The 17,023-nt window shown below is 39.6% G+C and overlaps 2 protein-coding genes across 2 annotated transcripts in view; one reads left to right on the forward strand and one right to left on the reverse strand.

Annotated features, from left to right (window-relative positions):
- Positions 1-15,787, forward strand: part of enpep (glutamyl aminopeptidase) — a 21,533-nt gene extending 5,746 nt beyond the window's left edge. Inside the window, exons 3-20 of the mRNA XM_035674495.1 lie at positions 657-788; positions 922-1,042; positions 2,449-2,603; positions 4,008-4,121; positions 4,241-4,375; positions 4,522-4,587; positions 4,718-4,783; positions 6,708-6,868; positions 7,326-7,408; positions 7,680-7,816; positions 9,109-9,164; positions 9,248-9,398; positions 10,830-10,903; positions 11,295-11,393; positions 11,584-11,757; positions 11,964-12,104; positions 13,577-13,658; positions 14,446-15,787. Coding sequence (XP_035530388.1) covers positions 657-788; positions 922-1,042; positions 2,449-2,603; positions 4,008-4,121; positions 4,241-4,375; positions 4,522-4,587; positions 4,718-4,783; positions 6,708-6,868; positions 7,326-7,408; positions 7,680-7,816; positions 9,109-9,164; positions 9,248-9,398; positions 10,830-10,903; positions 11,295-11,393; positions 11,584-11,757; positions 11,964-12,104; positions 13,577-13,658; positions 14,446-14,592 — 2,094 coding nt within the window. The 3' untranslated portion in view covers positions 14,593-15,787. The remainder of the gene's footprint in view (positions 1-656; positions 789-921; positions 1,043-2,448; positions 2,604-4,007; positions 4,122-4,240; positions 4,376-4,521; positions 4,588-4,717; positions 4,784-6,707; positions 6,869-7,325; positions 7,409-7,679; positions 7,817-9,108; positions 9,165-9,247; positions 9,399-10,829; positions 10,904-11,294; positions 11,394-11,583; positions 11,758-11,963; positions 12,105-13,576; positions 13,659-14,445) is intronic.
- A 466-nt stretch (positions 15,788-16,253) lies between these two features.
- rrh (retinal pigment epithelium-derived rhodopsin homolog) overlaps positions 16,254-17,023 on the reverse strand; it is a 7,332-nt gene continuing 6,562 nt past the window's right edge. Inside the window, exons 6-7 of the mRNA XM_035674496.1 lie at positions 16,670-16,848; positions 16,254-16,561 (exon numbers count right to left, since the gene is read on the reverse strand). Coding sequence (XP_035530389.1) covers positions 16,456-16,561; positions 16,670-16,848 — 285 coding nt within the window. The 3' untranslated portion in view covers positions 16,254-16,455. The remainder of the gene's footprint in view (positions 16,562-16,669; positions 16,849-17,023) is intronic.

Genomic DNA, 17,023 nt, shown 5'->3' on the forward strand with positions numbered 1-17,023 from the left:
CATTATTCTTCCCTCTTCCACTCCACATTGTCTGTCAGAGGCTGTAACAGGCTAATATACTTTTATCATTGAAAATGTAAAAACTGGCGTGGCCATTTTCAAAGGGATCCCTTGACCTCTGAACCCAAAGATCTCTGAATGAAAATAGGTTATATGGGTACAAGTCTCCCCTTTGCAGACAGCCCACTTTATGCTAATCCCATGCAGATTTTGGGTATGTGAATGTGAATGTGTATGTGAATATTTCTGAATACTGGGGTCCCTAAACAGTGTTGGAATTGCATAAATTGGGAATAACTAGAAAGCTAAGACACATTCTTTATGCCACCCCTGCATAAATCAGTGCCCCTCTTGTGCCATCCCAGTCAGAAAAGTCTGGAAACGCCCCTGCTTGCCAGTAAAACTGTTTACAATCCTGTTGGACTGGAGAATGGTTGCTGTAGGTGGAAAGAGCATCATTCCTCAAACTTTCCCATGGTCGAGGGAAAAAAAACAAAAACAAAGAAAGAGGAAGCCAGACTTAGAGTGAACACTTTGAATACTAAAAGCAGAGGAATCCATCTTGTGCCTCTGTTTGTGGGCCAGGGGATCCACCCAGCTCCATAGTCTGAGTGACATCCACATTAACCTATTTGACTTTTCCTCTGCCTTTCCAGGGCACCGAACAACTGCCTGGTAATAAAGTGAAATCCTCCTTCCAGAGGTCCATTCCAATGAGCACCTATTTGGTATGTTTTGCTGTGCACCAGTTTGAGTATGTGGAAAGAACTTCTGCCCGAGGAATTCCTGTGAGTTTACCATCATGCATCACTATTGACATACAACAAGTATTGATGAAAAAATCTGAAGTGAATTTATACTTATATTTCTGTCAGTCACATACTTACAATACTTGTGTTTTGTCCTTCTCCACCTTTACAGTTGAGAATCTATGCCCAGCCAAGTCAGCTAGGAACCGCAATATACGCAGCCAACACAACCAAGGTCATCTTTGACTACTTTGAGGATTATTTCAACATGACATACTCCATCAAAAAACTGGGTATGTTTAGACAAACTCTTACATAAAATAAAAACATTTTGTTTTGTGATCCTATTATTTGATACTCATATGTCCCCACCGGCACCCACCTACAGTCAAAACAGCCAGGTTGTCAGAACACCACCCCAGAACTGCTATAATTCGATATTATTTGCAGCTGCACCTTAGTACATGCAATAGACTACAACAGTAACATTAACATTTTTTACATGCGGGGCGGCTGTGGCTCAGAGGTAGAGGGGGCTGCCACTAATCGGAAGGCTGGCTGTTCAATCCCTGGCTCCTCTCGCTGCATGTCGAAGTGTCTTTGAGTAAGACACTAAACCCCAAGAATTGCTTGTATGAGTGTGTGTGAATGATTAGTTTGCGTTCTGGTGAGCAGTTGTCACCTTGCATGGCAGCCACTGCCTTCAGTGTATGAATGTGTGTGAAGTGGTGAGTGTGGCATGTAGTGTACAGCGCATTAGAAAGACTAGAAAGGCGCTATAAAAGTACAGTCAATTTACCATTACACAACACTACCACATTACCTTTGCAATGAGTGGGGTGTCTGGCTACTATTCAAGTCCTTCTGTAAGTTCCTGACCACTTATGAAGCTAGAACAATGAAAATAAAATTTGGCATTGAAAACTAAACCTGAACTGATGAAAGGAAACATTGACATTCAAACTCTTGTATTGAACAAAAAGCAAAAGCGAAAGTTTCACTAAAAAACACACACATGATAAAATATGTAATTTTATTTTTAACTTTTTAAGAACTTTCTAATGCATTTTTCAATGACAATCTTCTGTGCCTATAAATATGTTGACCAGATGGGAAATGAAACATGCTGTCAATAACAAATTGAGGAAGGGAAAATGGTGAGCACTAACTGACGCAAAAATGTGAGAATAAAGTTCAAGGTGATACCACTGAAACCAGGAGGCTTATCAGTAGTGGTATCAGCAGTCTTTGAGTTTACTGAAAGCAACAGCAGCTGTAAGTAAGAAAACAATCCAGTGGAAAAAAATCTGCCCAGGTTGGCGTCATGGAAATGACTGATGGCGGCACAGTGTCTTGTGAGCACCCAGATAAACCATTAGAGGAAATAAACATGCATTTATGTGATCAGTAAACTATGTGGTAATCTACCTTAGTAGACTTTCATCTTCCTTGTGTGTCAAGTGTGGTCTAATAGTGGAGCTAAAGGAAAGATCAGGTGATTGTCTAAAACCATTTTTTAAAACATTATTTAATAAAGTTAGGAATACTCTGGGAATTAGGAATGCCCATTCCAACTTTGACAGCAATATTTAGTAGTAAACATACAATCTCTGTCTCACAAGAATTAAGAAAGCAGTAATGCAATAAAGCAGATAATAAATGGTTACTTTAATGGATTCTCTGTGCGTTTTTTATCCAGATAAGATAGCCATCCCTGACTTTGGTACTGGTGCCATGGAGAACTGGGGCCTCATCACCTACCGGGAGACCAACCTGCTGTATGATGAGACACAGTCGTCCTCCTACAACAAGCAACGAGTGGCCAGTGTAATCGCCCATGAGCTGGTTCACCAGGTATCTGCAGGACATTTTGTTCAATTTGTTGTGAACTTAAATGCAGTGGTGAAAAAAACATATAGGCTAGACTTTTTTCAAGTACTTGTACTTGAGTACATCCATTTCATCCTACGTTTTACTTCTACTTCAATGTAATTCAGGGCCAATGATGCCACTCTTTTAGAGTAGAATAGGGGATGCCAGAGAAGAAAAGTGCAGAAATTAGGTTTAAAATCATGAAATTCGGTCTACCAGCACATTTCTTTCAATGGAAACTTAACAAACCCAACATTTACACCTACAAATGACTCTGTACATACCCCCCATTTCTTTTAAGTAAAACACATAAGTAAGTAAGTGAAATAAGTTTTATTCATGTAAATAAGTTACATAAGGTACATAACCTAGTATGATATTTTCCTAAACCTAACCAAGTAATTTCTTTTGCATAATCTTAACCAAACTGACAATATTATTATGCAAGCTTTATTTTGAAAGTCTAATCAAACATGGCATATTTATTCTTGCTAACTTGACTGCAGAGCATCCCAAAATTATGCAAGAGGGGAACCTACACAGTCACATTTTTAAGCTTAGGGCCAAAGACAAGGGGACAGTATTTGATGAGTTGGGAGTGAGACCATGTTGCCACAGCCAAGAGTGTTTTAACAAAGCCATGGCTTTTATTTTTATTTCCCTTACGGATGGAAAGATTTGTAAATGAAAATTAAATGTCATCAAGAGTTCAGAGTTCAGAATTGTAAATGTTTATCCTGTTCTATTGTTTAAGCTTTTTACGATACACAATCCGGGAACATTTCTTTCCAAGATATAAGCTGTTTTACTATGATGGGAGATAAGAGGCGTTAAGGCAGTCAATAAAGTTTTATGAACTGTTCAGATGTTACGGGAATAATGGCTCATTTTGAACATTATGATGTACAAACAGTTTTCTGGGTGACAAACTTTTATGAGGTCCTCTTCTCACATGTACTGAACAATAAACCTTTACAGCATAGAGTGAAATAATGACAGCCCCTTTCAGCCAAAGCAAACACAATGCTGGTCCTGGACTGGTGCTCGTGCTATTGTCAGTTCAGATTTGGTTCAACGTAAGAACCTTCTAAGATCCGGTTTGCTTTTCCACAGGCTAGAGAGCCATAGAGCCACGTAATTGCCCTGTAATTGCCCTGTATCAAAATCAATTTGTGCCATTATTACTGAAACAAAATTCGGTGTTCTAGTAAAAGAAATTATTTCAAATTAAGGCCTGATTCTCTCTGCAGGCAGAAATAGGAATAGGGAGACAAAAGGTGCCCATAGCAAATTTTTACTCCTAGCAGGTTAATTAGTCCCTGCACATTCCCTATGCTATTTCCTTTGTTTGGATCCTCAGAACTCATGCCAGTTGTGTTTTTCTAGTGGTTTGGGAACATTGTGACTATGGACTGGTGGGATGATCTCTGGCTTAATGAGGGCTTTGCCAGTTTCTTTGAGTACATCGGTGTGGAGAAGGCTGAGCCAGACTGGGGCATGGTGAGTTCTCCTTTAAAGACACAACAAAGATGAAATTATCAGTCCCACTGACAACAGAACAGTCATTCTGAGGACCTTAGTAGCCTAAAACCTACCTTATTTCCTCCTGTGGTGTACAGCGAGACATCATGATCATCAGCGATGTGCTTCCTGTCATGGTGGACGACGCCCTCCTCTCCTCTCACCCCATCATCGTGAATGTGTCGACCCCAGCAGAGATCACCTCTGTGTTTGATGCCATCTCGTACAGCAAGGTACAGCTGCTGGAAAACCTCACACAGTAAAGGTTTCAGTCTAAGGTTCAGAAAATCAGATGCTTCCCATGGGAACAATAACATACCAGACAATTTATCAAGCAACATAATATTATTTGTAATGAAAATGATCCAACTTTCTCTAGGGAGCGTCCATTCTCAGGATGCTGGAGGACTGGATGGGTAAAGACAAGTTCAGGGATGGCTGTCGAGTAAGTGTTGCAGCTCCATGACAGATATTTACCAATGGATGTAACATTTTTGATTTGAGCTTTCAAGTGTTCCAGAAGCTCATTGATGGAAACCTGTTTTTTTTTCTTTCTGCTATTCTTCTTTCACCAGAAATATCTGAAAGACTACTACTTCAAGAACGCCAAGACAGCCAACTTCTGGGCATCACTTGCAGAAGTATGTTTTTAGGGCTGATTAATACGCAATTATTAAAGGAAAAGTTTAATATTTTGCAGGAAAAAATACCTATTTGCTTTCTGATGTGAGCAGATGGATATCATGTGTCATCTATGTGTGTCAAGTACGGAACCAGAGTCAGGATGTGGTTAGCCAAGCTTAGTGTAAAGACAGCGAGGCAGCTGTGGCTCAGAGGAAGAGTGGGTCGTCCACTAATCGGAAGGTTGTTTAGTTCGATCCCCAGCTCCTCCCACCACATGTCGAAGTATCCTTGAGCTACTGAACCTTGAATTGCTCCTGATGCTGTACATCGGTGTGTGAATGTGTATGAATGTATTAGTTTCTGTTCGATGGCCTTTGCCATTACTGAGTGGATGTGTGTGAAAGGGTGAATGTGGCATGTAGTGTAAAAACGCTTTGAGTGGTCAGAAGACTAGAAAGGCAAGTACAGGTCCAATTACCATTTACAGCAGTAGGGGTAAAACAAGGCAATCTCTGTCCAAAGTTCAGAAGTAAATCTCTAAAGCTCACAACAAGTTCAATCTTTACACAGAGATAAAAATGTCAATTTGTGGTTTTAGGAGGAGTTATGAGCTGGAACTATCTCTTAGAAAACGGAACAGTGTATCCATCCACTAAGAAAACGGAACAGTGTATCCATCCGCTAAGTGCTTCTGTGCAGTGTCTCCAAGGATGACAGAAATGTTCTATCAACACCAGGCACAATGATACCAAATCTGGCAACCTTTACATGCCAGAAAGCTGCACTCAGTCACTGCACATTACTGTCTACAAGAAATAGTTCCAGCACATAACCCTTCCTTCAACCACAAATTGTCATTTTTATTTATTGCTTTATTTTATTCAACCTTTATTTAGCCAATATAAAGTTACAGATGGGATGTTCAGTACAGAGACAAAATGGTGCCAAAGTGTCCCTCTTACCAGATTCTGTACAGACTGAGAGGATGGAGGGAGTGATGAGGCCCTGGAAGCATAGGTTGAGGCAACAATGTTTAAGGGTCAAGTAAGTGGATAAATAAGTGGGCAGCAGTCCAAGGATGGATTTATAAATGAAGTTATACCAGTGCAAAGTTCTGTACATGGATAAAGATGAATCTCTGTGATAAACATCTCTCTTTGTCTTGGAATAAAACCAAGCATGATAACACGTGTTAATTAGTGAGCTTTGGAGGTGTTGGTATATTTTTAACTTCGGACAGAGTCAGGCCGGTCTTAATGCTAAGCTAGGCCAACTGTTCCCAAACTGGGTGTCAGGGCCACCACTAGGAGTCGCCAAAGCCATCTTAATTTTAAACCGTGCTAGGAAAAACACAGAGTAGGCTTATATCTCAGCATTTGGTTCAGGAAATTTTCTGATGGAACAATGGCATCAGGGACAAGAAACACTGAAATTGTCAAAAAAAAGTTTGTTAAAAATTATTTTAAAAATACACAATACGGGCGCCCGGTTAGCTCAGTGGGTAGAGCTGGCGACCCATGTACTGATGAGTTCCGATGAGTCCGTTTCGCCTCTCACGCCCGACGTTTGAAGTCCGACCTGCGGCGCGTTTGCTGTGGTGTGGCGATCCTCTGTTGCCCCCCTTTGCCTGTGCGTGTCTTCAGCTGCCACTATCATAAAGGCAATAAAAGCCCCCCAAAATACTTATAAAATAAAATAAATAAAGCAGGAAATAATCAAAAATTCTTAAAATTCATTCAGATCACTCACTGGGAACCACTGAGCTAGGCTACTAACCACATCCTGACTCCAACTCAACACACTGAAAAAAGGTTGATATCCATCTGAAGATCTCACTGTCAGGAAGAAAACAACGAAGCACTTTTACCAAATGGTTAAAATAGCTTTAAGCTTTGTCAGTCAATCTCTGAACAATAGCCATTTCCTCCTCTCTGTGCCCAGGTGAGTAGGTTGCCGGTTGCGGAAGTAATGGATACATGGACCAAACAGATGGGTTATCCTGTGCTGGATCTAGCTGTCTCAGCTTCGAATGCAGAGCTGAGCCAAAAGCGTTTCCTCCTGGACCCTAACGCTGATGCTGGCCAGCCTCCTACACCTCTTGGGTCAGTGACACAAAGAACTGTCTACACAGGATCAGATTGTGGCATCATTAAGCATTAGGGGTTAAGTTAGGGTTAAGACTGCCAACTAACTCTTTCATGATAAAAGCATGGATGGACCATGAAGTACAGAAGTCTATAGAGTGTTTAACCCATTAATGACTAATGATTATATTCAGTATGCTAAGTTATTCATTTGACATGTTAAATATCAGATTTAAACTGAAGCACATATTATTGAAACTGAAGTTCTGAATCTAATAATTTTTATAAAAATAACTTATTGTATAGTACATGAGAAAGAAAATCTGTTAAAAAATCTGGTTCCTTAGTTATGACCAAATCTGCAGTTCCACTAAACTCTACAGGTTAGCATATTTCACAGATTTTTTAAAGATGATAAAATGTACAGGTTTTGTATGCCAGCACATTAATAACAATTAATGTGTTTCTGTCACAGCTACAAGTGGACAATTCCCATCAAATGGCACTCTGTGAATAGCGACAAGAACGAGTTGACGATTTTTGACAAGAGCAGCCCAGGTAGTATGCTCCACTCTTCAAAACATTCAAAATAATCAGAAAAATACGATCAGAACTCTGCTTTTAAGCCTTCCAGTGACGTATGTCAAACATGTCCTCACTATGAGGATGAGAAAATAGATAAGATAAAACAGATGAATAGAAAAAAAAACAATGAAATTGTATATATAAATAAAAATCTGGACTTTTTTCTTAATGAAAAACTATTTATTGCAGAAATGACTTGCCTTACTTCCACACTTCCACTGACAGTGACTGTATTGATTTTCAGTGCATGTCATCACTAACTACACGCCCTCGGCGGATGGTCTGCTGAAGGTGAACAATGATCACATTGGATTCTACAGAGTCAACCATGACAACCACATGTGGAACGCCATCAGTCAACAGCTTCGGACAAACCACTTGGTAAAGCTGTCGTCTGTGATCTATGTGCACACTGCACATGTACACACTTTCTAGTTTCAAATGTAGCTGTAACTTAGTTTTTGTAGTATTTATATTATGTGTCAGTATGTTTAACTTAAGAGACTCAACTAATACTGAGATGAAAACAATATTATAGAAGCTCTGAGAGACAGATAAGAAAATAATTCTGGTGATCTAAATTGATTCTAAATTGTTTCTCTCCTGTGTTTATGACTAAAAAAAGGTTTTGCCAGGAGAATCTTTCCATACATTTTTTATTCATCTGTGAAAAAAAGTGAGGGAAAATGTTTTGGTCAGGTGAAAACTAATATAACATGCTAACACACAATATGCACAGTATGAACCTTGTGTTTAGAGTGCGTGGAGAAATTAAAACTCACCAGTAAGAGAACATGAATGATTTTAGTGCTATTTAGAACGTTCTGTAGTGGTGCACGCCAGCCTCTTGTGGCTGAAATGAGTATTACAACAACAAACACTTGTCCTGGGAAAAGCTCTTTTTTCAACTGTTCTTAAGTCAGAAACACTGGAGAAATAACAATTTAGATCAGACTTAAAAATGGATCATCAGATTACTTTTTTTATAATTTGCCTCTCAGGGCTTCTTTACAATAATAAAGTATGAGAATAAAAAATCTGAATTTCAGGAGAAAACATTTCTAAAAGAAACCCCCGTATTATATTGAAAAATAAGAAATACTGAAACTAATAACAAGTAACATTTTTAACCAATAAAAACTCATCTGAAACGAGCAAACCCACTCTGGAAACTCCCTGAAACCAAACAAAAAATTCATACTAATGAAAAATACAAAACTATAATAACTCGAGGCTTGTGGCACAGAACACAGTCAGAGCAGCAAAAAAAATTTCTCATGAGTTTTAATTGAAAGCTAGGCGTGGATTAAAAAACAACAGATCAGACTAGCAAATCCAACCAGACAGGGGACGGGCAAAGAATCATCAAACCCAGAAACAGGTTTGAGGTTGAGGCAGTCAGAAACAATGAAGTCTGGACCACTAGGGCAGATGCAAAGTAGACCACCTGGAGGAGCACTGATGGAAGTAAACCAGTAAATGGGCTAAGCGAGTAAGCCAGGAAGGTCAGGTGGTGGAAACGGTGGCGAGAATGGGCGACATATACTGTATGTTAAGGTTTGTTCTTAAAATACACATAAATGCTTTGCTGTCTATGTTCTGGCACTTCGTGGGGAGCTTTACTAAAACCGCAGTCTTTAAAGAACTCACTGTTACTCCTCTTTCTTAAACAGGAGTTTGATGCAGCTGATCGATCAAGCTACATTGATGACGTTTTCGCTCTTGCAAGGTGAGATTTCCCCATAACACACTGCATGTCACATCACAGATTGTGCACAATGCCTGTAAACACTGTTTGATTTCACTGTTCAGAGCAGACATTATAGATTATGGCTACGCCTTCAACCTTACCATGTACCTGACAAATGAGACCGACTACATAGTCTGGGACCGTGTGGCCTCCTCTATCGCCTATGTTCGGGACATGCTCTCAGGCGATGATGCACTCTACCCAGAGTTCCAGGTAAGGGCTAATCCATTCATGTGTTGAGCTCTCAAATTTCAAGCATAGTTTATCAATGTTATCTGCACTAACTAACAGACCACTAACTAACTGCTCTCTGTAACATTCTAAATGATTTTTAAATAATACAATTACCAGCTTTAAGAGGAAACATTAGTTTTGGATTAATCCAGTAGACGATTTGAGGGGAAATGCCATCCCCCTTGTTAGCAAAATTACAAAAAGCCTCCCCCTTGTTAACCTGCCACCCCCCCGACCATCCCCTAGTATCAGAGAGAGTGCAGGGGCAGATGGGTTATACACAAATCTGGGAAAGTACCTGAAGTATGGTAAAGTATGCGCGGGTTTGAATGTAAGCTGTCCTAAGAAGTGTACAATGTTCTACTTTTCCCTTTACTTGTATATACTTACGTAATGTTACTTTTAAAATGATGTCAAGGAAATGAGGAAGAAGCTGCGCAGTTATCAGCTGCTTCAACAGCAGTGCCAAACTTCAACTTTGGAAAAAAACTGAATGTGAAACACACAAGCCTTTACTTTCCGCATTTCCAGATTTGTGTATTAGTTAAATATGTCAGTCTAGTCTGCCTGACTTATTGATCCTTTATCTGACTGAGGTTTGTGCAAGTTAAAATCCATGGCCCCAACCATGGCTCTGAACTATAAGTAGCCTAACTGTGCTGTGCAGCAGATGGATTTGTAATGCGTCCTGCCCTCGTCTTGGATTTATAATATTCTCTAAACTACATACTATAAATACTCAATTTTATACTATATTGTAGCATATGGAGCTGAAGGGATGATGTATTTTTGTAGGTCAGTCCAGAAGTTAGCATTGCCCCGCTCCTTTGACAAAAAGCCAACGATTTTTCTATCAGATTTTGAACTGTTGCAAAAAATAAGCCCTGTGGCAAACAAAGGTTGTTTAACTTTGAAGTCCTGGCCCAAGTTTCGTGTTAATCGGACAGACCTGTGTGGAGATATGACATCACTTCCTGTTTTGAACTCACCCTACAGGAAGTTTTTCAAATGATCAAAATTCTTTATACAAGTTTCTATGTGCATAGTTTAGTGTATGAAAAACACACTTATCGCGATTATAAAGCCACCTACTGGTGTGCATGTGTAATTTTCATACATCTTATGGTGTAGGATGCGGTACCACTTTTACCAATGGAAGAATAAAAATAAAAATATGAGCGATTTCAATAGGGTTCCCAGCACCGCGTGTCCCTAATGGACCCCTAATCATTTTGCCAAGAAACTGCTGAACCATCATATTTATGAAAAACCCATTAGCTATACATACACGTTGTGCATTATTGTGCAATGTACAACAGAAACCTCATGTCTTGTTCCTTTACAGAGACGACGTTGGTAAGTGAGATCCTGAAGTTAATTAAGAACCATGTTTTTCTGTCTTTTCTCTAGAAACTGTTTCAAAACCATGTTCAAGCAATCTCAGCACAACTTGGATGGAATGATGAAGGGACACAAACACAGAGGTACAGCTGGAACAGTGTATAATTATACAAATAACACTGTCCATTAGCGTTTCACATTTCAGAAAACACCTTTCCCTGGTCTACTTTACAATGGACAGTCAGTAAACCTGATAACACTAACAAAATTACTCCTGTTAAAGCTGCAGTAGGTCATTTTCATAAAAAAATCTGCCTGATTTTTTCACAGATTATCTGTCTCATATATTACTATCAGGATATAGTGAAAGTTTCAGCAAATATGACAGAAAGTTATTTTTCCATCTGTATTTGTATTTCTAAACGTTACCTACTGCAGCTTGAAAGTAAATTTGTGCTCTTCTTTTCTGCTAGCCCTTGCACTAATTTACTGACCATTGTGTAGTTGGTGATCCTGTTCGGTCCTGTTTGGCAGGTTACTGAGGGAGACTGTGCTCAGCATCGCTTGTCAGATGGGAAACCAGGAGGCTCTGTATGAAGCTTCTCGCATTTTTGACCAGTGGATTGCTGGAAGGTATCACCAATCCAGTGAATAATCTGTGGTCAGCTTTTTTTACAGCCAGACAATAAAGCATTCTAAAGTAACAAACCTACATGTTAATGTTGGTATAACCAGCAGAATAGACATCAAGATGTAGTTTCAGAATTAAGTTTTTCATCTCTGGCAACCTGACATTAAAATGTTTCAACCTTTTGACCTGCAGCACCGTAGCAGTGAACCTGAGGCTGCTGGTCTATCGATACGGCATGAAGAACTTAGGCACAGAAGAAAAGTGGAACATAATGTTCCAGAGGTACAAAGACTCTTCTCTGGCTCAAGAGAAGGACAAGCTGCTGTATGGACTAGCATCTGTGGAGAATGTGACCCTCCTCTACAAGTAATTAAAACATATCTTCACAGAATGATTGTCCTGATAGACAAGCAAAAGCTGTATCAGTTTGGATCACAGACTGGTTTCAATTGACTTTTGGTTTCCCACAAGACTCATGGCCTCCTGGGTGAACCTCCAGTGTTTGTTTCACCCATCCATCCACCACAACCTCCATATGTCAACTTCACCGCTGTCTTCGATCTGTTCAACAGGCTCCTGGAGGCTACTAAAGATGAGAGTGTGGTGAGGAGTCAGGATCTGTTCACTGTGGTGCGATATGTGTCCTACAACCCTCTGGGGCAGAGCATGGCCTGGGACTGGACCACTCTCAACTGGGACTACCTGGTCAACAGGTCAGTGTAACAGGGTTTATGACCCGACAAACAGAAGGGGCAACAACCATTGCTGACAGTAACGGGCTTAAAAGGTTTATGGAACAAGCAAGCATACCGCCAGAATAAACTGAATTTTAAAGCTTTTTATTATTCTTTTTCCCACTTAGGGGCAGCAGAACGAGCAGTAAACACAACCCAACACATTTACATATTATTCAGAGGCGTCTTGGTCTGCAAAATATCTTAACTTTGACTCATGTTCCAAGGTACTTCTGAAAGGCAGAGAAATGTTGGATGAGGGTTTATTTGTTGATTAAACATCTCAGCAAATTCTTGCCAAAGGTACATTTTAAGCCCCATTTGGGCGGATTAACATTACAGTGGGTGGTGGGGAAGAAAATATTCACCAGGCTACTTGCTAATTTAACATTCTGCACACCATTTTAACCTGTGTGTGATTGACATGGACTTTCAATACTGAAATCATTCAGTGTGACTTACACTTCATGAGTATATCCTTATCTCTGATGCCCATGGCAAATAAAAATCCATAAATTGGGTGGCAGATATATATTCTGTTTTAATCACATATATGGATGGAGACTGTAACACACAAACTACTTAAAGTACACATGGCATATCATTTGTTGTTGAAAATCCTGATATTGATTTGGAGACAGAGCTAGTCTTTGACTGGACGTTGACTTTGAATCTTACTAGCATAACGTTAGCTTTCTGGCTCGTAGCTGAGCCAAAGGGTTCTATGAGGATTCTCCCATTGCCAAGCCATATCTATGGTTCGTCCTATTTACTGGTATAGTGAACGTTTCCATTGCATAAAAACCTTATGGGATGGAAATGAGTTACGGCTTTCTGTGTGTCAAATGGTTCTGGCCATCATCCATTAGCTAACTCGTGATAATGGACACCTTGTTTTTCACTATCCCTTATAGGCTATATAACATATAATTAAAACATAAAAATAAATACAAATTTGTGCTTAACTGGCTCTTATAATTAACGTATACAGTTATTATGGGAAAGTGCCTCTTCACACATCCAGCAGACACACAGCAACAATAGCATTAATTCTGGAGTCATGTTTGTGTCCACCTGATGAATATAAGTCAGCATTCATTCTCCTTTGAGCTCATACAGCAATCACAAAAATGACTTTATATTGTTGTATAATCCCTCTAGGGTGTGTTTAGTGGATAATTACTGACAGTAACGTGTATGCCACCGCCACATGTGATAATGTATCTGCAAATAAAGATCAATGTTGTTTAGGAAATAAAACAACACAACTCTTTCAACATAAGCTCGAATAAGGAAGTAATTGTTGATAAGAAAGGACAAAAGGCAGAGTCTTTGTTCAATACAGTTCTTCTGTCATCCTTCTCATCTAAAGTTGTCTTTGTGTAAAGTAGCTTTACACACATACAATACATTGGAATTTTTTCACCTACAGTCAAATGTCGCTTTGACAGGTACACCATCAATGACAGGAACCTTGGTCGCCTGTTGAACCGAATCACCACCACCTACAACACAGAGCTCCAGCTGTGGAAGGTTAGCACTGCGACTTCTTCAACAAATACCAGTGCACAGTTATAATTATTTGTTAGACTATATTCGAATTACACCAGAGTTCTGCACCAGGTCAGGTACCCACGGGTCCCATCCGGGTATCCTGCAAAAATGTTGTGTAACAGGTAAAAAAAAATATTTATATGAATTCAAGGCCCAATCAGAAATCAACTAAATGCAAGGCGGGCAGTGGGTGAGATTTTTTGGGTGAAATCAGAAATGAAAATGACTATTTTAGCATCTTAATTTGCTAATTATTATCAAGTCTCATCCGCCACCAGGGTTTTCTTTTTTTGTAAAAGCCGCAAGCTTGCGCATCCTTTCTGGGTTTTCCAAACTGGACCCATGCAGGACTCTGCATGACTTCACCGCCAATAAAATTCTAACTTGTAATTAAATCGTGTTATTAAATCGACAGGTTGAAAAGTTGGATAGAATAGTTTGCAAGAGCGTAAGTATAAACACAAGGCTGTAAAGTTGGACTAGTGAGTAGTATTCGACGTGCTGACGTCCCTGATGTCCCTTGTTGGCAACCGCCTTCCATAAAAAAATTCCAGATTCACAGGTGGGGTATTTTCTGACGTAGAAGAAAAAGTGAAAATCTTTTAAGCTAAGTTAAGACAGACCTTATTTCAGACACACACAAAAAAAACATTCAAAACACCCATTAAAGATGGAGGGAACTGGAAATGCTAAATCGCTAACTGGGATTAACAGTTTGTGTTCTGACTTCTTACATAAACACATTTTATCCGTGCTGGTTTTGTAGATGGAGCATTTCTTCAGTCAAACACCGGATGCTGGTGCTGGGGAGATGCCCCGGCAGCAGGCGCTGGAGACAGTGAGGAACAACATCGAATGGATCCGGAGGAATAACGAAGAGATCAAACAGTGGCTGGGTAACAATGTCCCTTAAAACCAGCATCACTGCGACACACTGCAGGAATACAGGCAGAACCAGAACATCCACAGTCCCATAGACACTGTACATTTGGCCTTTTTCCCTATCAGCGCTACAGAGTGCGGTTGGGTTAGGGCCAAAGCAGGGGGCTGCTGATCTGAATCAACAGTGGAAAACAGAAAATCAAAACAAATGCCCACATTCTCAGAATGATAATAACCAGATCTTCTGAGTGAAAGCCCCATTTTGCCAATTAATCCACAAAAGTCTGTATCGTGTTGTTTGGGGCTTTAAAAAGTATCCAAATCAGTAATGTAGAAATTTTCTAGCACTGCCTGGAATTAATGAACACAATAAGACAATTAGACATGGGTTATAAACGAATAGAGTTCCTCTCCAACACGTTCTCACTACCGAATCTTCAAATACTGCTGCTGTCAGTGGGCCTCTGCTTCAAAATATGACGCTGTACAGTAGGTATCCCTCTGGCGTCATTTCTGGACACGCCCGCCATCACACTCAGGTAGTATAAAGAGCTTGGAGGAGGTGGGGTTGATGGTGGATGCTCCAGCAAGGACCCAGTCAGCTCTACCAAGCGAGCCACCAGGGTGCCCGGTGTAACTTTTTTCCTAATCCTAACAAAGTAGTTTTTGTGTCTAAACCTAACCAAACTACTAAATGACATAAGAGTGGAACCCACAGCGAAGTTGAGGGCCTGTGGCGGTATTTGGCGAGTTGGGAATGAGGATGTGTTGTCTATTTAATGCAAATGAACTCGAATAAGGAAGTAATTGTTGATAAGAAAGGACAAAAGGCAGTCTTTGTTCAATACAGTTCTCCTGCCATCCTTCTCATCTAAAGTTGTCTTTGTGTAAAGTAGCTTTACACACATACAATACATTTGAATTTTTTAACTCTAAAAGTTATTCATGTATATTATATTATGTTATGTGTGTATATTTATATACATATACACTCCACTGTGACCTTGCAGTTGAACCTCGCCATTGTTATCTATCATGCAGGTAGAAAAGCATCAGCTGCCCATTTTTCTTTCTTGATTCTCCTCCTTGTACTGTAAACATTTCTATTACAAATTATTCAATATATATATTTGTAAGATTTAACTTATAAAGGGAATCTGAATTATTTTGTTTTCAACAAGTCACAAATGCAAATGAATTTGAATTAAAATGTCTTTGAATCTTCATGAGCACAGTGGCTTCTGTCATTACGTCTGTTTGTATTATTATATATTGTATTATGCATTCTTCCTAATTTTACCTACTTTCCTTGATTGCTCTTGGTGTGCAGCACACAAAAGAAGTACTCTCTGTGTGTGGTGTGAGCTGCTACACCAGAAAAAGTTATAGAATATTATTATAACTCTTTCACGTTTTAACAAGGTATTTTCACAGTATCCTGTTCGACAAGCACATGATTACTCTCCAAAGAAAGAATTCTTTTGGATTGCACCCAAGATATCATATAATGTAAGTTTGCCTTGGAAGTTGGGAGGAAATATATTACCTGCTGTAAAGCATGGAGCAAGGAGTGATGGATGTTTGTCTTCTTGTTTGCCATTTTAGTTTCTTTCTTGCACAGAATATGATTCAGTTGAAGAATGCAATCCATACACTACACATTTTCATTGTCAGTTTGTTATTGATGTTACTGGCACACAAATAAAGACTACAACGGCACAGCAAGTGGAATTTACACAGTAAACACCACAGTGCATTAGGATATTCAACAGAACAATGGCTACAATAGAAAGAAGAACACTGACAGTGATTCATGTTATTTCATCCTAGCAATCTCCTATACATGCTTTTAATGCCAGCGTTTAGTAATACAATGAGATACTATAATTTCATCTCACTGGGTGAGAGGTTGTTGGGAGGTTGTCATGGGAACCTGGGTGTTGATGGTGATTCGCTGCCTAGTTTGACATCGGATCATCCCTATGATGGCTCTTCTGAACCTGCAGGAAACGACATTTATGTGTATGTGTTATTTAAATGTTGTAGTGAATGGTGTGTTCAAATAAAGTACTGCATTCAAACATTAAAATACCCCACTCAACACTCACTTTTTGTTGGCAACAACATAAATGCAGGGGTTGTAAAAGGTGGAGGACTTGGCAAAAAGTGGAGCAATGATAGCCATGGGAGCAGGGATGGTCTTAGGGTCGCCAAACGAAGCCCAGAGACACACCATGGAGTACGGTGACCAGGCCACCAGGAACATGACAATCATCACTATGGACATCTGCCGGCCACAAACACAGTAACACAGCTTTCATATTATATGGACAGAATATTTGTATAGAGAGAATTAAATTAAGGAGACAAACATTAAGGTGAAATAGATGCATGCTAAAACTGCCAAAAACCATGAGGAAAAGGCTTTTTATTTCCACATTAAAAGGTCCAGCGTGTAACAT

Source organism: Morone saxatilis, unplaced genomic scaffold (genome assembly GCF_004916995.1).
Source record: "Morone saxatilis isolate NCDOM2014 unplaced genomic scaffold, NCSU_SB_2.0 Contig3, whole genome shotgun sequence".
In the NCBI taxonomy this organism is placed as follows: Eukaryota; Metazoa; Chordata; class Actinopteri; family Moronidae; genus Morone; species Morone saxatilis.